Below are 23,986 nucleotides of genomic sequence, written 5' to 3'. Positions count from 1 at the left end.
CGTGTGTATGCAGCCTCAGTGTCAACTTGCAGTTCCACTTCTTTGGGTTTTATTATCTCTCCCCCCATCCCCGATTTCCTCCTCCTGGATGTTTAAAGGTCAGAAGCGAGTTGTGCCACTCCTGATGCCCTCCAAGAGGGTTGGTAGTGGGCGTGAAGGTTATAAATCATTGCCAGCTGCATGACAAGAACACCTGTTTGGAACAGCACACAGTACTGCCAGCATGACAAATGACATTCCTTTGTTCTTCCCTCTGTTTGGAATACTTTGAGTATTCAAACAGTCGGTTACTTCAGAGATGAATGCGCTGCATTCTAAATCAAGGCATGGTCTACACATCCCCAGAAGATCATGTGGTAGCGTCATCCTGGAACAGGACCGCTTGAAACTTCTTGGCAGATCACATCCCTGAATGCTTTCCTACAGAAAATGCCCTTGCATGTGGAAAAATACGTTCTCCTAAGATACCTGCCCTGCAAACATGGCTCAACTGAACTAGTGGTGCCAAAGCCCTTCCACTCCACATCACTGGATTCCTGTCACTGAAGTATACTGTTGTTTTTCTTTCAGAGATCTACTGTAGCTTGCACACCTAGAAATATACTTTGCCTGTTCTGTGACTCCCCGGTTATTTTTTCCTGGTGCTTCCCCTTCTCCACCGAGGCTAAACACTTTACCGTAAGAACCAACAAAACCATATCAATTTATCATACAAAACTGAACTAGTTCACGCATCTGGGAGAAAATGAGTTTGCAACTTTTGCCTATGGAAGTCTTGCTTTCTATAGGCTTGCAGTTAAAATATATATATTATTATGGTTTGGAATTTGATGGCACCCCAGTTGTGGGTCTTCTTCCACTTGGAGGCCTAAGTGACCACAACATTGGTGGAGTTTTGCTGCAAAGTGAAAACCCATCTGTCTTCTAGAGCCCTTGGAGGTCAACTCTGATTTTGCTTGCTTCTCTTTTCGTACTGGAACTCAAGTTGTTACTGATTATTGTTGCTCTTGTTATATGTTCATTTCATATTTTATGGATTCTGTTTTTATTGTTGCTTACTTTATGTTAACAGCTTTGGACTCCTTTTTGACAGAAAGCAGTATATGAAAAAAACTTAAAAGCAAACAAGTAAATAAAGTAGGGGCAATTTCTTCCAGTGGAGAGCTAAGCACTCCCAGAACCCACAGTATTCGATTTGCTAATGGATTCCAGCAGTGGCTTCATGGTGGAGGCACCCTTTCAAAACTTTTTTTGTTGAACTGGAGAGGCTGAAATGTTTCCCTACGGAATTCTTCACATTTTTAATACCTGGTTTGTGTCAACTGGTTCTCTTACACAATGAACAACATCTAACAATGCATATTCCTGCTAGTTAGCATGCGAAGACGTTAGGACCATAGAGCTGTATTGCTGATAGGCAGAGTCAGACGATATAAATTTAATTGGTAGAGAAGGCCCAAGGATACTGGTTTGCAGAATGATGGTGGTGCTGGAAAGTTGCCCGTTAACCTCCCATATGTAATCCAACTAGCACATGACGATGACAGCTCCTCCTTTGTAAATCTCTTTGACTGTGATGTCAAAACTGTTTCTGGAGGTAGATGGCATGATGTTCTGCGTGGTTAAGATTATAAAAGCAAGCAGTGCTGTTTGTTGACAATGATCTCGGCACAAGGACAGAAGCACTTTAGGCAAAAGTCCAATCTTGTACAGCAGCCATCAGGAGGGATCCACACAGAATTTATCTCTTGGAAGCACTGTGAGGAATGCTATTGAGTGTTGTTGCACTCTGTAATCGGCTGGTTGGTCATAAACTAAGTTTTGGATGATAAACAATAGGGAAAATCTTCCAGGTTGCCAAAACCCACATCCTATTTTTGAAATTCTGGTGGATCAAATAGAGAACTGAGCTCTTGCCAGGTTCAGGGTTCTTTATAAACTGGGCAAAGCACTGGTGCAATTGAGGAGAAGAAAGATATCATGTTTCCCCCAACAGCAGACTTGGGTGGCATGAGGACAGTTTTAATTATGGAAAGGCGGCATACAGATAAAATGGCAGAGCTAGTGATGATGAAATCACTACGTTTGATTATCCACATCTGAGCAAATCCATTTGAACAAAGCAATTATTCCTTCAATCTCTATTCATTTAACTTACAGTCCACCTATTTCCAAAGTAGCTGAGCATTTGATTTAAAGGAATGGCATCAAAACATTACATGTTATAAAACTACTTTGACTTTTGTAAGCTATTGAAACACATTTTCAGCATTTGAAACTGGCCGGAGTCACTCCCACCTTCCCCATTTTTCCAGTTTGTGATAGCCTCACAACCTATGCCAGGGGTCAGCAAACTTTTTCAGCAGGGGGCCGGTCCACTGTCCCTCAGACCTTGGGGGGGCAGACTATATGGGGGGGGTGAACGAATTCCTATGCCCCACAAATAACCCAGAGATGCATTTTAAATAAAAGGACACATTCTACTCATGTAAAAACACGCTGATTCCCGGACCATCCTCAGGCCAGATTCAGAAGGCAATTGGGCCGGATCTGGCCCCCAGGCCTTAGTTTGCCTACCCATGACTTATGCACACACTTTTTCCAGATTTCTAAGCTGTGCAATATGAAACCAGGTTACATGGCCACTGTTTTTGACTTGAGCTTCATATTCTCATCTTTGCTAAAATAACCACGCTCGTTACGCCTGTCCTGTCAGCCCTTTGCTGCACTTTCTCACAGCTGCTGAGATCTATCCTAAATGAAAGGCAGGACATTTTATTTCTCTCTCACCTGAAGGGAAACTTCATTGCCAGCGGAAACACCCCAACCTTTCTAGCCTTCAGACTACTTCTGCCATTAACACCCCTATTTCTGATGAGGCTTTTGAAAGTTACCTTCACATGTGGGAAAATATTTAAGGTCAACAACAGCGCTGAAGGGACATGCCGCAATCGCTTGTAGACCTATACTTGTGCATTGTGGGTTAGTGGTTTTCATTAAACTAACATGCGTTTTGGGGTACTACAATATTTTAAAGGGGTTCCTAGGATATCCAGAAGCTCATCCAGGCTTCCTTTTGTGCCACATTCCTAGGCACAGGTCTGGGATTTAAAGCCCTGTGTGTGAGTGGTTTGTTTTGTTTTTGTCTCAGCCCTTTTGCTGAGAAAAGTTGCATTTTATTGCTGAATCACAGCAAATGGCAGCTGAGTTTTCTGCAGATTGCCATTTGCTCCAATTCAGCAGTAAAATGTGGTTTTCCCAGAGAGAGCACCGGGACCAAAAAAAACCACATGCTTGGACATGGGGCTTTAAATCCAGGACCTGTGCGTGGAAATCATGGTGCTACCGGAAATCTTGATGAGCCTTACATGGCAAGGTATCTGCATCGCATGCAAAGGTCCCAGGTTCATTCCTCTGCAGATAGGTCCAGTATACCTGAAGGAGCGTCTTCACCCCCATTGTTCTGCCTGGACACTAAGGTCCAGCGCGGAGGGCCTTCTGGTGGTTCCCTCATTGCGAGAAGCCAAGTGACAGGGAACCAGGCAGAGGGCCTTCTCAGTGGTGGCGCCCACCCTGTGGAGCGCCCTCCCACCAGATGTCAAAGAGAAAAACAACTACCAGACTTTTAGAAGACATCTGAAGGCAGCCCTCTTTAGGGAAGCTTTTAAAGTTTAATAGACTATTGTATTTTAATCTTTTGTTGGAAGCCACCCAGAGTGGCTGGGGAAACCCAGCCAGATGGGTGGGGTATAAAGAAATTATTGTTGTTATTATTATTATTATTGTGCTGGGAATCTCCCCTGTCTGAAACCCTGGAGAGGTGCTGCCAGTCAGTGTAGACAATACTAAGCTAGATGCAGTGGCGTAGCGTGGGTTGTCAGCACCCGGGGCAAGGCAAGTAATTTGCGCCCCCTAACCCGTGGATTTGCGCCCCCTAACCCGTGGATTTGCGCCCCCTAACCTGTGGATTTGCCCTAACCCCAGATGTTGCGCCCGGTGCGGCCGGCCCCCCCTGCACCCCCCACGCTACGCCACTGGTTAGATGTGCTGATGCTCTGACGCAATATAAGACAGCTTTTGATGTTCCCAGGTGTTCCTTTATGTGGAATGACGCAAACGTTCCTTGCAGTTCAGTCCTCTGACTGGCAGCACCCCTCCAAAGTCAGCAGTCTTCCCCATCCTGGCTACTCAAGGCTCTCCAACTGCAAATGGAAAGTGCTTGACCATAAGGTACAAAGCATACACACGGCCCCTAGGCTAATTTGCCACCGGCATCCTTGCTAAAACTCAGCTCTCTGAATCTCTTAGGAGCAAACTACACATGGCATTGTGCAGACTTAAAAAGAAAAAGTGTGTCCTTAAACTGGACAATTTTACTTCTAAGAAAAAAGAAGCTCTGGGGCTCTGATCTGAAACATGCTCCAAATCCAGTGTGATGGCCTGGGAATCAGATTCAGAGACTGAACCTGAGGAATCCCAGCCTGCACAGGAGTCCCTGCCTCCAGGGCCGGCTGAGCTGGGGCTGGGGCTTGAACCTGAAGGGCCCTCACCTGTGCCGGATCCTCAGGAGCAGACACCAGCTGAATCTGCTCTGGCTCCTGAGGTGATGGAGGACCCATTGCCTGCAGGTGCTCCACTCTCAGCCCCGTCAGGGGAAGGTGAGGTTGCCTCTGGGTCCAGGAACCCTCCAGCCTCTTCTGAGCTCCAGAGGCTCAGGGCAGAGAGGCGGAGGGAACTAAGTTCCCGCAGGAGGAGTGCTCGCCTCCAGGCCAGGAGGGGTGAGTCACCTGAGGACCGGGGCCGCCCTATGCCTTGGGGCAGATAAATGCCAGCCAGCCCCAGTCCCAAGTTGCGGGAGCAACATTGTTGGTAGCCAGTTCCTGCCTGAACCCTGTCATGCTTTCCTGCCGGAGCTCCTGACCTCATCCGACTCCCTGCCCTGCACCCAGCTTCAGCTTTTACGGACTGCCTCCATATTGCACCTTTGACCTCAGACTGGACTTGGACCTCACCACTCGGTTAACCCCCGGGACCAGCACATCCAGACTAGGTCCCTCAAGCAGTTCCTGCTGAAAATCCACAGCCATGCATTTGAAACACCTGATTTCCACACACACACCCCAAAAAAATCCTGGGAACCGTAGGTTGTTAAGGGTTCTGGGAATTATAGCTCTGTGAGAGATAAAAACTATGTTGTTGTTTAGTCGTGTCCGACTCTTCGTGACCCCATGGACCAGAGCACACCAGGCACTTCTGTCTTCAACTGCCTCCCGCAGTTTGGTTAAACTCATGCTAGTAGCTTCGAGAACACTGTCCAACCATCTCGTCCTCTGTCATCCCCTTCTCCTTGCGCCCTCCATCTTTCCCAACATCAGGGTCTTTTCCAGGGAGTCTTCTCTTCTCATGAGGTGGCCAAAGTCTTGGAGCCTCAGCTTCAGGATCTGTCCTTCCAGTGAGCACTCAGGGCTGATTTCCTTAAGAATGGATATGTTTGATCTTCTTGCAGTCCATGGGACTCTCATGAGTCTCCTCCAGCACCATAATTCAAAAGCATCAATTCTTCGGCAATCAGCCTTCTTTTATGGTCCAGCTCTCACTTCCATACATCACTACTGGGAAAACCATAGCTTTTACTATACGGACCTTTGTTGGCAAGGTGATGTCTCTGCTTTTTAAGATGCTGTCTAGGTTTGTCATTGCTTTTCTCCCAAGAAGCAGACATCTGCAGTGATCATGGAACCCAAGAAAGTAAAATCTCTCACTGCCTCCATTTCTTCCCCTTCTATTTGCCAGGAGGTGATGGGAACTATAGTTCCCATTATTCTTTTGGGTACATGTTGTGGATGTGACCACAGGACACACTGTCCTTGTCAGAGGACCCTGGAGGATCTAGATGTGTTCTCTGAGGTGAAGCATAAGACAGTGGAGGCCTCCTGTGCTGTTTTTCAGCTCAGGCTGAGTGCACTCAGTGAGGGGGCGGCTTCAAGTGCTGCTGCTCTTTGAGGCCGTGTTTGTGCCTGGGGACACCTGTTGCCATGGAAGACGAGGGAGGTCCTGCGGCTCGTGGCTCACAGGCTGCCAAACAGCTGCCAGACCATTGCAGCCCTTCTGTCACTGCCTGCCCAATACCTGATGGACATCGACAGGCTGGATTTAAGTATCGCGCTTTTGCTTGCCAGCTCTCAAGAGAAACAAACCCACAGCGACTGTATCCCTTGATCCTTCAGCACCCTAATGCTTTAATCTTTGCAGATGAGCAGTAAAACCACTTCACTGCTGGAACGTCCCATTGATAGATGTACTGTGTCCGAAGGCCTTATTAAGCCATGCCCGCTCTCAATTCTAAGGTGGCTTTAGAAGGCAACGGAGTTAAGACCTGCCAAGGAAGCTGGGAAATATCTTCATGTATGCGACAACGGCGGCAAGAGTCTTAATAGCACAAGGATGGAAGAATGAGGAAATCCCGACTAAAGAACTATGGCAAGAGAAACTGATGGACTATGCAGAATTGGCAAAATTGACACATAAACTACAGGACAAGGATAACTGTGACTTTAAAGGTGAATGGGAACCTTTTACAAAGTACTTAAAGAAACAACAAAGTGAACTGGACTCCTTGGCAGGTTTTAAGTAAACACTCACAAACTTTTTATTGACAATAACCAGTCAGATAAATTAAGGATCTATACAGTTTTGTAACATGCAGAGAATAGCATTTGTAGAAAAACCAGAGATTGGAGCTGAGGGAAGTCGGGGGGGGGGTTACTTTGGGGGGGGGGATTCAAGGATGATATGTTTTAAGATAATATGTTTTGTTTAAACTCTGAATAATTTTTTTTCTTTAAAAAAAGAATAAGGCAATGGACTTGTTCATCAGAATCTCAGGCTTGAGAAGGCCAGGAGTCAATCTTTTTCCACCACTATGAGGCAGGACCGTTCATTCACCAGACCAACCCAATCAACTTGGACAGTCCAGAAACTGAAAACACATACGCTTTGAGAAGGGTTGCAGCTCAGTGGTAGATCATCTGCCTTGCATGCAGAAGGTCCCAGCTTCAATCGCCAGCATCTCCAGGTAGGACCAGGGAAGATTCCCCTGCCCAAAACCCTAGAGAGCCACTGCCAGTCAGTGTAGACAATACTGAGCTAAGGGGACAAGTGGACTGACTAGGTATTAAGTAGCTTCCTATACTTGTGCTATGGGACGCGGGTGGCGCTGTGGGTTAAACCACAGAGCCTAGGACTTGCCGATCAGAAGGTCAGCAGTTCGAATCCCCGCGATGGGGTGAGCTCCCGTTGTTCTGTCCCTGCTCCTGCCAACCTAGCAGTTCGAAAGCACAAAGTGCAAGTAGATAAATAGGTACCACTCCGGCGGGAACGTAAACGGCATTTCCGTGCACTGCTCTGGTTCGCTAGAAGCGGCTTACTCATGCTGGCCACATGACCCGGAAGCTCCCTTGGCCAGTAAAGCGAGATGAGCGCCGCAACCCCAGAGTCGGTCACGACTGGACCTCGCTTTATTGGCCAAGGGAGCCAGCGTACAGCTTCCGAGTCATGTGGCCAGCATGACTAAGCTGCTTCTGGTGAACCAGAGCAGCGCACGGAAACGCCGTTTACCTTCCTGCCAGAGCGGTACCTATTTATCTACTTGCACTTTGACGTGCTTTCGAACTGCTAGGTTGGCAGGAGCAGGGACCGAGCGACGGGAGCTCACCCCAATTTACCCCAAATGGAACTGGGGCGAGAGAAGATGGCGTCTGCCAGCAGCGAAATGACTTTTGGATGGATTCGGCATAAACACCAGCGTGTGAGGAGATACTGCAACAACAGCGGAGAGTCATACACATAAAATCCACACAGAAACACGTCATTGCTTATTTCAACTCGCTTGTGGAAACAACTCAGAGGCCATGAAAGAAGGAAGGTTAACAACAGGAAGATTTAAAGGAACTATTGGAAAGACTATCCCAGGCAGCAGAGATATAAGATGATCAGAGCCCCCGCCCCCGAACTTGAAGCATGGGAAGTCCCAACAAAAAAATTATAATTTAGGCAGAATATTTGGACTATTTGATATGTACTTGTATAATTTGGAACATTCAATGTGATTTGATTGGATTGTTAAAATGGGAAACTTAATAAAAATGATTTTAAAACAAAACAACAACTACAAATGGAATTGGACATGCCATTAGCTCAAACCATTGTGAAACACAGCTACTCACCTTTGACTGTGACCAGCACAGAGCTGTAGGTTTGCCCTGCCAGGTTGGAAGCCGTGCATGTGTAGAGGCCGTTGTCAACCTGCTTGCAAAAGAGGATCTTCAGCACAAAATTCTCCTGCTCATCCTCGTAGATGATGTGCCTCCGGCCTTCAAGGATGACCTCGCCGTCCTTCTTCCAAACAATCTCTGGCTTGGGCTCTCCCGTCACATAGCAGCTCATCTTGGCATGTTTCCCTTCTGTGACGGTGAAAGTACGTGTCGTCACCCCGTAGTACGAACCACCATCGCCCCGGAAGCTCTTTGCTGTTAAACTGGCGGCCCTCTCGTAGTCAAGGGAGAGGCTCAGGCCGAGTTTCGACCGCCCTTCCATGGAGGTGTATGCCGTGGAGATGAGAGAGTCGGCAGTGGTTAAGTCTGTCTTTCTGATTTCTTCTCGCCTTTTTTGCAAGTGTGAGAGCAAAGGGGAGGTCTTGTTGCTGTCTGCGTCTATAGCGTGCCTCGTGCCACCTGGGCTGTAAGAATCTGGCGTGTCCACCACCAACGCAGCTGCTGCGCTGGTGGCCCCAAGAGGGTTCTCTGCACGGCAAGTGTACGTCCCGCTGTCCACCAACCGAGTGCTTTGGATCTTGAGGGCATTTTTCTCCCCCTGGGTCTCAATCTGGATGCGGTTGGACTCTGACCGACCGCCCAGGTGCCTCCCGTCTTTCTCCCAGTTCACCGAAAGGGGTGGGCTACCCTGGACAATGCATTTGAACATGGCGTCTTCTCCCATGATGACTCGGATAGAAGTGGGCTTCTGGATGAAATAAGGTGCCGATTCGGTCACAGTGGTCTGCTCCCCAACTTTGATGCTAACTGCGGCAAAAGCTTCCCCAATCGAGTTCTTGGCCCTGCAGATATATTGACCGCTGTCGTCCAGACTCAAGTCATAAATGGTTAAACGATATAGGTCGCCGTCTTCCACCATTTTAAATCTTCCCCCTGTCTGGATAGGAAGTTTATCCTTCTCCCAGCTGACCAGCGGGATGGGATTTCCAATGATCTGGCAACTGAGTGTGGCATCTTTCCCCATGGATACCACAAAAGCCTTAGGCCTGGTCAGAAACCTGGGGACTCCACTGTAAGAGCTGAAATCCATCTTGATGGCCTGGAAAGGGGGAAAAAAGGGGGGGAAGCAACTGTAAGAGCAATGCCATGTCTTTTTTTTAACCCTCCATAGAATTAAAGTATCTCACAGCAGCCACAAAAAGCCTGAATTTCTGGACCATAATGTTTCCAGCTTTGAAAAACACATCGCCTGAGCTTCAAGTTGGTCTCCCATTACAAAGAATCCCCACCTGATTGCTTCAGGCAGTTAAGTCTGAACACATTCAAAGCCAATCTGTCAAGAGTCTGAGCGGAATTACAAAATTTCAAACACTTGAGGAGGATATACATATACATATATATGCATATACATATACATAGTCAGGGAACTGACATCGGAGCCAGAGGCGGAGGGAAGGCTCCCAAGCGATGCTGGAGAAGGGCCCAGCAGGGAGAGAGGCAGCTCAGCAGAGGGGGAAGCAAATCAGCGCAACACCAGGGATAAAGGGGGGCAGATGGGGGAATCGGCGAGAGGGCTCCAGGACTCTTCACTGCACACCAGCGGGGAGAGCACAGGTCCTCCGCTACCCACGCCCTCCCTGCGCAGAAGACTTCCGCACAGGGAGAGTAGGAGGAGACTGGGCGTCAAACAACTTTTATGTTGGAAAAGGTTTAAGAAACGGCCACTGACGGATTCTGCTAGCGACTGAGGCAGCCACGGAGAGAAGGGCTGTCCAGACAGGAAGGTTTAACAAGGCAATTTGGCCTGGAGAGGCGGCAGCTTACGCACGAGCAACCCCATACTCATTACAATATACAATGTCATACCTCATGTTACTTTTGCTTCAGGTTGCACGTTTTCAGGTTGCATCCTGCAGCGACCCAGAAGTAACAGAACAGGTTACTTCTGGGTTTCACCGCTCGCGCATGCACAGATGCACAAAATGACATCACGTGCATGCGCAGAAGCTGCTAATCGCGACCCGCACATGCGCAGACGCACAGGCGCGGGTTGCGTTCTTTTCAGGTTGTGAACGGGCCTCCAGAACAGATCCCATTCGCAACCAGAGGTACCACTGTACAGTTGGATGCTAAAACATTCACCACCTGCAAGCTAATGACCATTTCACCACAACTGGAAATAGGAAACATTCATCAATCTCATATAAGGTATACCTGAAGGGGCATTTCCACCCTCAGTGTTCGGCTCCAAGGGCGTTCTGGCTGTTCTCTCACTGCGAGAAGTGAAGTTACAGTGAACTTGGCAGAGGGTCTCCTTGGCACCCACCCTGTGGGGAATGCCCTCCTCCCATCAGATGTCAAAGAGATAAGCAATTATATGACTTTCCAAAGACATCTGAAGAAAGCTCTGTCAGGAAGTTTTTAATGTCTGGTGTTTCATGGTGTTTTTTATATTCTGTTGGAAGCTGCCCAGAGTGGCTGGGGCAACCCAGGTAGATGGGCAAGGTATAAGCAATAAATTATAATAATATTATTATTAAGCAAGTGGGAGCATGCTTTGGATTTCTTTTTGGGTGAATCAGTTTTTAAATAACTTTTTGTTAATACAGTTGGAAATTGACCACTGAAATGAAAATTACAGGATAAGACATTGCAAGGCCAGCATACGTTATGATGACCAGTCCTGATATGACCAGTCCAGAGGCTGCCCAGACAAGATTGGCTCAGGTGTTGCCTACAGACCATCGGCTGGCGATCTCTTAAAGTAGGGTAGGCAATGGGGTGTCCTCCCACTAATCCAGAATGCGGCAGCTAGACTGGTGACTGGGGGCGGCCGCCGAGAGCACATAACACCAGTCTTGAAAGACCTACATTGGCTCCCAGTACATTTCCGAGCACAATTCAAAGTGTTGGTGTTGACCTTTAAAGCCCTAAACGGCCTCGGCCCTGTATACCTGAAGGAGCGTCTCCACCCCCATCGTTCTGCCCAGACACTGAAGTCCAGTGCCGAGGGCCTTCTGGCGGTTCCCTCATTGCGAGAAGTGAGGCTACAGGGAACCAGGCAGAGGGCCTTCTCGGTAGTGGCGCCCGCCCTGTGGAACGCCCTACCATCAGATGTCAAAGAGATAAACAACTACCTGACATTCAGAAGACATCTTAAGGCAGCCCTGTTCAGGGAAGTTTTTAATGTGTGACATATTAGTGTATTTTTGCTCTTTGTGGAAGCCACCCAGAGTGGCTGGGGAAACCCAGCCAGATGGGCGGGGTACAAATAATAAATTATTATTATTATTATTATTTTATATTATTATTATTATTATTATTCCAAGTGCTGTGGACTATAACTCATCCCTAACCACTGACCATACTGACAGGGGCTAGAAATGGGAGAGAATTTTGGTTCAGTTCACTTTCTAATAGGAACATCCCAAATTCATACTTCTTGAAACTTCTTGAACCAAAACACAGCTCTTCTTTGGAATTCACATCTCTGAATTTTGTAGGCCACTTCTCCAACCAAATGATGTGCACAACAATGTGGGGGTGTGCCTGCTTGTGAAAATAACATACAGAAATGCATTACACTAGGGGGAACTGCATACAAAAATGTGTATATATTAGGCAAAATTTGAACTAAAATGTTGGTGAATATTCATGAGGAATTCTAAAAAAATTCAAATTGATGCAGAAATAATAATAATTATTATTAATAATTATTAACATTATTAATATTATTATTATTTATTATTATTTATTATTATTTATTATTATTATTTATTATTATTTATTTATTTATTTATACCCCGCCCATCTGGCTGAGTTTCCCCAGCCACTCTGGGCGGCTTCCAATCAAGTGTTAAAAACAATGCAGCATTAAATATTAAAAACTTCCCTAAACAGGGCTGCCTTCAGATGTCTTTTAAAAAGAAGATAGCTGCTTATATCCTTCACATCTGAAGGGAGGGCGTTCCACAGGGCGGGCGCCACTACCAAAAAGGCCCTACCGAGAAATGGGATGAACTTAAGAATAGAAAAATTGGAAACTGAGAAACTGCCAAAATCTGCCCATCCCTAGCTGAGGCTGATGGGAGTTATAGTACAAAACATCCAGTGGGCACCACAGTGCTTTATATATTCAGCTCTTTGTATTTTCCCAACCAAGTCTACTAAAAGTTGCAGTATAAAGCCTCATCCCCACACTGAAAAACCACAAGCACAAACACCACTTGTATGCACATCTCTCAAGATGACTGAGACAAGTAATCATACCACCAAAAATAGACTATAAAGCAAGTACATACCCCAAAAGTCTGACTAACCCTCCCAAATTAAGAGTTTGCACCAGTTGATTAACTCAGTGGGAAACTGATACCATTGGATCCAAATATGTGTCTCTGATGATGTTACTGAAAATCCATTCATCATTTCAACCCAGTTATATCAGTTCATGAATCACAATGCGAAATGATGCCTTTATTTAGACTATCTTGTGCTGGAGATACAAAACCCAGCTACTAGCTTTTTGTATCTCCATAAGAGATACAAAAATTCTTAGCAACTGAAAAACGTAAGAGGACCCCTACTGGATCAGGCCATAAGTCCATCTAGTTCAGCATGGTGTTTCCCACAGTGGCCCAAACCTCACAAGCAAGACATGAGAATCGTGGTCCTCTCTTTTGGGTCCTAGGACCCTCGTACCTATGGGACCACCTCTCCTGGTATGTCCCACGGAGGACCTTATGGTCTTCAAATAAAAACATACTGGAGGTCCCAGGCCACAGAGAGGTTAGGCTAGCCTCAACCAGAGCCAGGGCTTTTTCGGCTGTGGCCCCGATCTGGTGGAACGCTCTGTCCCAAGAGACTAGGGCCCTGCGGGACTTGACATCTTTCCGCAGGGCCTGCAAGACAGAGCTGTTCCACCAGGCCTTTGGCCAAGGCACAGCCTGACCCCCTCCTTTGGTAATCCTCACAGAACTCTAGCCCAATGGTTCATTTTGTGGTCTGATGCTCTTTCATGTTGTTTGAAATTGTCCAGTAGGGTCCAAAGGAGCCCATTTGTTATCACTAACAAAAATTTTATATTGTGGATGGTTGCCATTAATTTGATTTTGAATTGATTTTAGAATGAATCGATTTTAGAATGCTGTGTTAGTTTTATTGTTGTTAGCTGCTCTGAGCCCGGCTTTGGCTGGGGAGGGCGGGATATAAATAAATTATTATTATTATTATTATTATTATTATTATTATTATTATTATTATTATTTCTGGTATCCCCCAGCAACTGGTGCTCAGAGGCATACTTTTCCTGAAGCTGGAGTTTGAATATAGCCATCATATATTAGTTACCATGCCGTGTTCAAGATTCTTGTATTAATTTGCATGTTCCTTAACAGCTCAGGTCTAGGACACCCCCATATCCCTGCCTGATCACTGAGTGGTTATCAGCAGCTCCTAGTGATGATTTATTTATTTTAAAGTATTTTAAAATAAGTAAATCACCACTAGAAGCCCCTGAGAGTACCTGGATTAGAAAAGCCAACTAAGGACTCATCCTTTTGTTGCCATGTTTCTAGGAACAGGTCTGGACTTTAAAACACCATGTCCAAGTGTGGTTTTGTAATTGCAGCTGTTTGTTTGTCTGTTTCATCCTGGTGCTTTAGTAGGGAAAAGCTAATTTTTTCTTGGATTGGGTTTTCCACTGACTGCTGTTTGCTCCTTTTCAGCAGCAAAACACAGGTTTTCCTGGGGAATGTACCAGGGCAAAACAAACAAACAAACAAACGCCTTGGAGACAGAGCTTTAAAGTCCACTCCTAGGCCTGGAAAGAACCAGCGCCTGATTTGGGACGGTCCATGCAGTTCCCTTGCACACGTCGCCGAGCCGAAGGGGTACAAAATTGAGAAGATCCATAACTGAGAAGATCCGTTTTGGGCTGGCCAATTTTGGCCTCGCACAGGGCGCTGTATTACAAAATATTACCAAAGCCCACCCCTGAAAGTACAGCACAAAAGGAAGTCTGGATGTGGCCTGAGTCGGCCGGGTCAGCACTGTGTGTTGTAGCAGCATATTTCATAAATGAATTATGTGCGTCTTGGAAGATTTCACTTTTGTCTCACCTGAAATTCCTGGCAAGTCAGTTTCACTAGTATCATGAAGGAGAAATTCTTATCCTTCTTTTATCTCCACACCTTGCATGGTATTATAAACCTTTCTCACCATTTTTCTCAAGTAAAAATCCCCAAATAAATTTTAATGTGAAAAGTCCTTCCAGCACTTGCCCTAATATTTATTTTTTATTTTATTTTATTTTATTTTATTTTATTTTATTTTATTTTATTTTATTTTATTTTATTTTATTTTATTTTATTTTATTTTATTTTTTACTGTCCTTCCCACCACCGATCCCCACACGGAGCCCAATTTGTGTCTGTGGTCCTTCCCCTGAGAGGCCGGTTAGGCAGAGAGCCAGTAGTGGCAGGCCCAAGAGACCTTCATGGCTGAGCGGTGAATTCGAACCATGGCCTCCAAGGCCGTAGCCCCAACACAGTAACTCTTACCTCACACTGGCATGAGGCGACTGTGTGGAAATTTCACCCCTCACGTCACACGGCTTGTTTGTATCTCGTGTAATTCAAAAAGCAGTACAGTGGACACTCGGGTTGTGAACGTGATCTGTGCGGGATGCACGTTCGCAACTCGCAGCGTTCGCAACCCGCAGCGGCGCATCTGCACACACGCAGGTTGCGATTCGGTGCTTCGCGGCATGTGCAAAGCACGATTTAGCGCTTCTGTGCATGTGTGACCCCCCACCCCAAACCCAAAAGTAACCCATACCAGTACTTCCAGGTTTCGGCGGGTCCGTAAGCCAAAAAAACGCAACCTGAAGCATCTGTAACCCGAGGTATGACTGTACAGTGGTACCTTGGTTTACAACCATAATCCATTCCGGAGGTCCGTTTGTAAACCAAAACAGGTTGTAACCCAAGGTGCGCTTTCACCAATGGAGCCTCCAAAAAAAATGTGTTCGTAATCCCAAAAAAAGGGGTTGTAAACCAAAAAAAGGTTGCAAACCGGGAAACACACTTCTGGGTTTGACGTGTTTGTAATCCAAAACGTATGCAAACCAAGACGTATGCAAACCAAGGTACCACTGTCCCTTCTCTAACCATGGCCCCCCACTACACCCCACATAAATTTGAGGCCCAGAAAAGCTTCCGTTGAAGAGGGCAGCTGCCTTCTTCTGCCATGGGGGGGGGAGGGGGCTGGGTGAGAGAAAGTTACCTCAGAAACTGGTTTTCAAAAACTACAAACTGATCTAGCACCTGGGATCAATAAGCTAATTTCACGTTCAGCATCTGAAAGCACTAGGATGCTTTTGTATGCAAGTTGTGCAAAATCACAAGTGAGGAAAGTGCTGTTGCACCCAGTGTATTGTGTCTAGAAGCAATAATCATGTTGAGAAGCAAGTAGCCTTGTCCTCCCTTTCAAAAAATCATCTAAGTTGCTAGCCATCACTACCTCTTGTAAGAGCGAATACCACAGATTAACTGTCTTCTGCAGTGGAAATAACTAAATTAATGGTTCTTATTACCCTGAGTAGTACCGAGTTAAAAACAAAAGAGTAATGCAAATGGGTAAAATTGATGGTAATTGCAGCCAGATAGGTTATAGTGAGTAATTGGAAAAATGCGGAAGAGCTAGGGGTGAACCAAGGGAGGAAAAAACTGAATAATATTATAATTTTAGAATACCTAACTGTGGTTTAAGGTCAGTGAGAAAGAGGAGGATTGCTTTGAGAAGAGATTGAACTATTTGAGTAGGTTTGAACAATTTGGGGCAATTAAAATGTTAAAAGTTAAATAAACCTTGTGGAAGGAGGAGTGTTGAGGTATATAGAAGTGTACATATGGTTGATTTGAATATGTTATTATTGAATATTATTGAATATGTGTATTATTGAATATTGTATACCCAATGTATCAGCCGCCTGGGGGGTTTCACTGTTTGTGTTTTGGTGGTTGGTAAAAAAGAATTATTATTTTTTTAAAAAAAAACTGTCTTCTGCATGAAGAAGTCCTTTTTGTTACAATATTATCTACATTTCCACAAAAAACACCATTTTATCCACTTCTATCATGTCACCCCCTTATTTGCCTTTTCTCTAAACTAAAAAAAACAAGGAATGCTGTAACCTTTCCTCGTTGCAGAGTCGCTCCAACCTCTTGATAATTTGGGTTTGCTGTTTTCTGAGTTTGTCAACTCTATAGTGTCCTTTTCTGAGGGTGAGATGGGCAGAACTGTGCACAGTATTCCATGCGTGCACCATCAATTTGTATGATGACATAGCGATATTGGCAGTTTTGTGCTTTGTAATTATCTCTCCCGTGGAATTTGCATTTTTCATAGCTGCTGCACACTAGACCGACACCTTCATAAAACTATTCATTACAACCCCAAGGTCTCATTCCTGGTCGGTCACCAACAGTTCATACCTCCCCTCATTAGTGTATACATGAGATTTATTTTTAAAAAAATTGCCCCAGTGTGAATCATTTTACACTTGGTTGCACTGAATGGCATTCGCCATTTTACTGCCCATTCACCCAATCTGCAGAGATATTTTTTGACGCTCCTTGGAATTCCTAGTTGCTTCAACTACCCTGAACAATTTTTTAATCAGCAAACTTGGCTACCTCACTGCTCACCCCTAGGCATAGAGCAATTACAAGTAGGAAAAAGTGGGTCCCAATTCTAATCTTTGGGGGACTCCCGTTTTCTACATCCCTCTGTGTACACTGCTGAAAACATCTTGTTCTACTCCTCTCTAGCTCCTGATGCCGCCATGTTGCTGGGAAACAAGTCAATTTTGTTGACCAAAACCACAAACAATAACCATGGTTTGTTCTTGGCTTACAGCTCATGGATTGTTTGGAGGAAGCAAACCATGAGCCAAGGTTCAGGTATCACAGTAAACTGGACTCTGGCTTATTTCCCAGCCAGAATGGGAGGGTTGGGGAGACGATTAGCACACTGCACGCTCACATTAAACCCTAGGTTGCTTTTAACTATGGCTTAACATTTTTTGTGAAGTAGGTTGTGGGTAAGTGGAACTGGAAAGCTCCTGGTTTTGTTTCATTTCATTGAGAATAGCATCTGTTCATTTCCCCTTCTATTTCAGGTTCTCCAGATGTTAGAAACCTGTTCCCTTTTTTAAATGAAAGCTGGGAAATCTGGAATTTATGATTCATTCTTCAGCCTGGGGGCACCCTGTAGACACCCACCCATGTGCTTAACCCTAAGAATGCACCTGGAATGCACCACTAATGGGGCAAAAGAGAAGGAAAACTCCAGGTGGCTAAAAATAGAGGCCCGGCGCATTTTGGAATTATCCATCTTTAGGAGTGTGTTTTAAGCAGAAACTCCAACCAAGTGCACAAACCCATTAATTTATTAATTTTCCATTTAAAGGACCTCCTGACTGTGTCACCCACCAGGAAGAAAAGTCAAGTGGAAGGGGGGAAGGCCTGGAAGGAAGGGTTAAGACACTGTTGGCCAAACTTGGCCCTCCAGCTGTTTTGGGACTACAATTCCCATCATCCCTGACCCCTGGTCCTGTTAGCTAGGGATGATGGGAGTTGTAGTCCAAAACAGCTAGAGGGCCAAGTTTGGCCAACACTGGGTTAAGGACTCCGTGCCACTGCCTGTCCTTTATAATGATTTCCCCTCTCCACCTCTTTATTGCTGTCAACCAGAAGACATATTTGCTGTCAGCACATAGAGTTCCACACCACCCTTAATCAATATGGGGACACCCGATTCTGGCAAGGGTTGACCTTGTGCCCCAAAGTTAGGCCGCATGCACATGCCACCCATGCCAGACCTCATACCAAAAGCCTGGAGTTGAGTTGAGTCAGCCATTTCTGCCCCAGATTGCTCATCAGCAAAGCACAGTGCTACCGCCTGATCAGTTTTCGACTTCCTCTAATCCTTATATAAAACACTGTCAGCTCTTCTCCTCCCTTGAGCAAACGGCGCTACTTCTCTGATGTTACAATGCCCTACCCTTCAGAAACACACTACTGGCCTCTCTCTGTCACTTACTTCTTCCTGCCTGCAAACCTCCTTGGGTCGTTTTCTTGGCCGTCTTCCTATGTCGTGAAGGCTGAAATTTCAATTCAGTGGAGCAGGATCAAGATATTAACTGATATGCATGAAATTTCAGATATCGCTATATACAGTGGCACCTCGAGTTACGTACTTAATTCGTTCCGGAGGTCCGTTCTTAACCTGAAACTGTTCTTAACCTGAAGCACCACTTTAGCTAATGGGGCCTCCTGCTGCCGCTGCACCGCCAGAGCCCGATTTCTGTTCTCATCCTGAAGCAAAGTTCTTAACCCAAGGTACTATTTCTGGGTTAGCGGAGTCTGCAACCTGAAGCGTCTGTAACCTGAAGCGTCTGTAACCTGAAGCGTATGTAACCCGAGGTACCACTGTAATCCCTAGTGTAGTAAGTTAAGTCCTTTGGAGCAGGCATTTTCAAAAAAAAGTTTTTTTATCAACCGTCCTATTAGGCAATAATCTCTCCCCCCCCCCAGTGTGTCTCCCAACAAAAGTAAGACAATAAATAAATCTTGATTTCAGTGCAATCATATGGCATTTACACTGTGCACACACCATTCATTTAAAGTTCAATCTCCCCCCCCCCCTAAACCTGAGACCTGTAGTTTGTAAAGGGTGCTCAGGACTGCGGCCCCAAGAAGGGTAAAATTCCCAAGGTGCTTTGGAGGGGGTGTTTTAAATGTATAGTTGTGCGAACAGCTTTATTTCCAAGAAAGTGGGCACAGGCGTGCAGCTTTAGCAAAAGTCGTATTCGCTATACCTCCTGTGTGTCCCATTGAAAAAAGCTCATACCTTCTATATGGATCTGCATTCTGCATAAATGCAAAAAAAGTAGGCATCGTTTGCCATCACAGACACTCCATGTCACTGAGCTACTGCTCTTAAAATAGACTCAGCTGTCACTCCCCATCTTTTTTCAGAAGCCCATCTGCAGAAATGCAAGCTGAGAGCATGGGAGGAGGCTCTGGCAAGGCCAAATACTAGCAGAAGAAGAGTGGCGAGGTCAGACAATTAACCGAACGCAAAACTTTTTGTGAGTCTTAGTACTTAGGTTGAAAACAAGAATGGTGGTGGGAGATAACCCTCAACATCACTCCAACACAGCACGTCCACTCCAAAAGAATTATCTCCCTCTCTTGGGCAGACACTGGCAAGCCACACAGGTTACAAAATCAAAATCAAAAGTTAAATATCCTGTTCCTTCAATCCTCCTACCCATCTTGTTCCTGTTCCGGTGAAACCGCAGAAGACCACAGCCACAAGTCATACTAAGCCTAGAGGATAACTCTCATGTCTTGACCTTCATCTGTACTGCTAGCCCCAGTGCCACAGAAAACCACAAATAACATAGGCACAAGACGCACAAAGAAAGAGAACTGGCTCCTGGCCAGCTTTTCTGGCCACCCAGACTCAAACTGAAATTCAGGTCCTTACCTGGAAGTCCCGTTAAACCTGGAAGTAGTAAGCCACTTTCATCGGAAGAGCAGATCTTTACTGAGTTTGCACAAAGGGCGTGAAGCGGGTGCAAGCGGGCATGGGGAGACCAACAGAATTTGGGTCGCCCCCCCCCCACCCAGTGTGAGAATAAAACAGAAACCCCAGTGAGGTAGGGGACGTGCTAAAGGTGATCCCCTAGTCCCACAGCAGAAGCTCCAGCGCTTCGAGTTTAGCCTGTGAGCAGCCCCTCCCTTGGGCTGCCGTCCTCCAGTCAAGTTGGATTGCTGACGTTCCTGCTCCTCTCCCCGCCCTGCCTCCGATTTCCAAAATAGCCTTGGGTGTCATTTACCAGGGAGATTAAATTTCATGTGGTGGAGAGACGAAAGGGCATCGCTTTAGGAAACCCACCGGGGGCAGACCAAAAAGCCCATCTCCAGAGAGCTTGCGTGCAGATGAACCTTCTCCGTGGGGCTGGACCTAGTGCCGTTTCTCAAGTGCTTTCCCCGGAGCCAAGTGACAGGTGTCAAACTGGGATATGACGAGGGAGTGTTACAAGCCTGTTGGCAAAAGTTGATTAGGCTTCTTGCCTACGTCAACTTCAGAAGGGGAAGAAAGAGGGGAGGCTGGGGGTGTCATTCCAAGGGGCATTTTTGCTCCTGGATTTAAATTAAAAATATTATTGACTGAACCTTATTTTTGGACTCCTATAGGCTGTAAGGGACGCGGGTGGCGCTGTGGGTTAAACCACAGAGCCTAGGACTTGCCGATCAGAAGGTCGGCGGTTCGAATCCCCGGGATGGGGTGAGCTCCCGATGCTCGGTCCCTGCTCCTGCCAACCTACCAGTTCAAAAGCACGTCAAAGTGCAAGTAGATAAATAGGTACCGCTCCGGGAAGGTGCACTGAAGGTGGTTCTTCAGAAGCGGCTTAGTCATGCTGGCCACATGACCCGGAAGCTGTACACTGGCTCCCTCGCCCAATAAAGCAAGATGAGCACTGCAACCCCAGAGTCGGTCATGACTGGACCTAATGTTCAGGGGTCCCTTTACCTAAGCTGGCAAAAATATATCATTTGCCCGATAACAAATGTTGGAAATGCAAAGAAGCTGAAGGAACATTCTTTCATCTTTGGTGGACATGCCCAAGGGTTAAGGCTTTCTGGGAAAAGATTTATAATGAACTAAAAAAGGTGTTTAGGTATACCTTCCTTAAGAAACCAGAGGCCTTCCTTCTGGGCATTGTCGGCCAAGGGGTGTTAAAGAAGGATAGAACTTTCTTTATGTACGCGACAACAGCAGCAAGAATTCTCATCGCAAAATATTGGAAGACACAGGATTTGCCCACCCTGGAAGAATGGCAGGCGCAACTGATAGACTATATGGAGCTGGCTGAAATGACTGGCAGAATCCGAGACCAGGGAGAAGAGACGATGGAAGAGGACTGGAAAAAATTTAAAGACTATTTACAAAAACATTACAAATTGTATGAATGTTAGGAGGATGCACAATTGAAAGTAACATGGCAACAGTTAAATTATTGTAAGATATTTGAGAACAGATAATGTTTAAGCTAACGTCGAAATTGGAAGTAATATCTGGTTCAATAGAAGGAGTTGAATTTATGACAATTACAATTGAAAAGTTGAAATTGAATATTTGAGATTTATAAAATAAGATTGGAAGTAAGGTAACAAATTGCTGCATATAACTATAATGTTGGGAACGCAGGGAAGGGGGATGTGAGGAAGTCCAAAGTTTATGGGAAAATAATAATTTGTGAATACGTTTGTGTTATTTGTATTTTCTTTTTATATCTTTATTTCTTTCATGCTTTTTTGTTTCTTATCTGTTGGTTGTTTAAAAAAAAAATCTTAATAAATATTTTGTAAAAAAAAAAAGATAAATAGGTACCGCTCCGGCGGGAAGGTAAACAGCGTTTCCGTGCGCTGCTCTGGTTCGCCAGAAGCGGCTTAGTCATGCTGGCCACATGACCCGGAAGCTGTATGTCGGCTCCCTCGGCCAGTAAAGCGAGATGAGCGCCGCAACCCCAGAGTCGGCCACGACTGGACCTAATGTTCAGGGGTCCCTTTACCTTTAAAATTGGCCCTTGAAGTAGGGTGTTGCCTCTGCCTGCTTCCTTCCTTGATCTCTTTGTCTTTCATCCATGACATCATGATGCTCCCCACTCAGCAAAGCCCAACGAAAGGCATGCATTCAGCAAAAAGCAGAACTAATGAGGGGGAATTGCTTGTGCAGATATAATCTGATGTTTTATGCCATACCTGCTGTGCGCTATTGCTGTGAAGGCCTAGGAATCCAGCTGGGAGAAACTTGCATGCTACTTTGTGATGCTTCTCTTGGTCCTAATAAAGCTATTGTTTGGCTGTTCTCTTATGGGATTTTCCTGCACAGAACCACTTCCATTACATGAATGGCAGGCAGAACAGAGCTCTTGACTCCATCAGAAACATGCTTCTCCTTCCAATACTGTCAATCACTGGAGCAACCACCTGTCTTCTTCACACGCATATATAGGGAGCCCAAAAGCTTTAGTAGAAGCAAGTTTTTTTGGATACTTTGACCTTCGCTTTCCAGCTAGGCCTTCCGACACTCTTCTCTATTGCAAGGGAGAAAGAGATATGCCTATGCTGCTTTATTGCACTAATGAAACGCAGTAGCTTAAGCATACTGCTTCCACATTTAAAAAAAATAATCACTTGCTGAAACAAAGGGAAGGAAAACCAGGAGCGACACAGCCTGTGGTCTTTTGTTGTTGCTCAAAGTGCCAGTGGCCCAGGCTCTTAGAAGATACTGGGACACACACTGTTACTGGATTAGAGCTCGTCTCTGCTGGATCAGAGAAAGGTCTATCTCTCTGCGTTTCTTGTTTCCAACAGTTTGCTGCCAGATAGAAGTTTCTGGGATGTACGCAGAAGGGCATGGAGGAGAAAAGCCCTTGCCCACGGGATCAGTGGCAAAGGAAACTGCTGGGGCACCTGGAGCGGCAAATATGAGGCGCACCCAGGGGTGGGGTGATCTCCCCACAGAGGCAGGGCAATCCTCCTAGAACCGCCCGCACCGCTCACCGATCGTGCAAATATGCCCAGGGCGTGGCACTGGCTGCCAGGGATGCAAGCACCACCCGCCCTGGGCATATTTGCATGATCGGCGAGCGGTGCTGGCACCCCCGGGAGGATTGGCGTGCCGCCGATGGCACCCCAGGAGGATTTGCCCGCCTCTGTGGGTCGAATCGCCCCACCCCTGGGTGCGCCTCATATTTGCCACTCTGGGTGCCCCAGCAACTTCCTCCACCACTGATCCCATGGGCAAGGGCTTTTCTCCTCCATGCACCTTCAGGAGGATGGCGCGCCAAGGATGCGAGCGCTGCCTGCCTGGGGGTGTGAACGCTGCCCGCTGGGGGGGCATCCCCAGTGGCCAGCGCTGCATGCCAATCAGTGGACGGATTTTCGCTACGATCACGAAAATCCGTCTGCAGGGGGTGTGAGCGCCACCACGCCAATCCGCCCAGGGGAATTTTGTCACACACAACCCAAGCATGGCACCCGGGGCGGACCGCTTCCCCTGCCTCCTTCGTCTGCCAGTGCACGGGACGTCTCACCAGCAACAGGAATGTGCTTCTTTTTATGCCTTCTGCATCTTCCAACTTTCAGCTTCATGTCTGCAGTTCCAGAAGTACAATGCCCCTGAACCTGTCAAGGTCAGCTGAATTGCCCCTTTGCATGTCACACAGATGGCACAAGGATTAACATTCAGGCAGAGAAGATGCAACCAGCTTTTACCACCTCTACAGAATAGAAGACTCTTGGAGAAGACATGGAGACTCTTGAGAGTCCCATGGACTGCAAGAAGATCAAACCTCTCCATTCTGAAGGAAATCAGCCCTGAGTGCTCACTGGAAGGACAGATCCTGAAGCTGAGGCTCCAATACTTTGGCCACCTCATGAGAAGAGAAGACTCCCTGGAAAAGACCCTGGTGTTGGGAAAGATGGAGGGCACAAGGAGAAGGGGACGACAGAGGACGAGATGGTTGGACAGTGTTCTTGAAGCTACCAGCATGAGTTTGACCAGACTGCAGGAGGCAGTGGAAGACAGGAGTGCCTGGCATGCTCTGGCCCATGGGGTCACGAAGAGTCAACACA

The 23,986-nt window shown here is 46.3% G+C and overlaps 1 protein-coding gene across 1 annotated transcript in view; it reads right to left on the bottom strand.

The window, feature by feature from the left end:
* OBSCN (obscurin, cytoskeletal calmodulin and titin-interacting RhoGEF) overlaps nucleotides 1-20,082 on the bottom strand; it is a 206,571-nt gene extending 186,489 nt beyond the window's left edge. The window contains exons 1-2 of the mRNA XM_077936688.1: nucleotides 19,827-20,082; nucleotides 8,226-9,372 (exon numbers count right to left, since the gene is read on the bottom strand). Of these exons, the coding sequence (XP_077792814.1) occupies nucleotides 8,226-9,363 (1,138 nt within the window). The 5' untranslated portion in view covers nucleotides 9,364-9,372; nucleotides 19,827-20,082. The remainder of the gene's footprint in view (nucleotides 1-8,225; nucleotides 9,373-19,826) is intronic.
* Nucleotides 20,083-23,986: the final 3,904 nt, after the last annotated feature.

The sequence above is a fragment of the Podarcis muralis genome, chromosome 12 (genome assembly GCF_964188315.1).
Source record: "Podarcis muralis chromosome 12, rPodMur119.hap1.1, whole genome shotgun sequence".
In the NCBI taxonomy this organism is placed as follows: Eukaryota; Metazoa; Chordata; class Lepidosauria; order Squamata; family Lacertidae; genus Podarcis; species Podarcis muralis.
The sequence above is the reverse complement of the archived record's forward strand: the minus strand, read 5'-3'. Positions and strand labels throughout refer to the sequence as shown.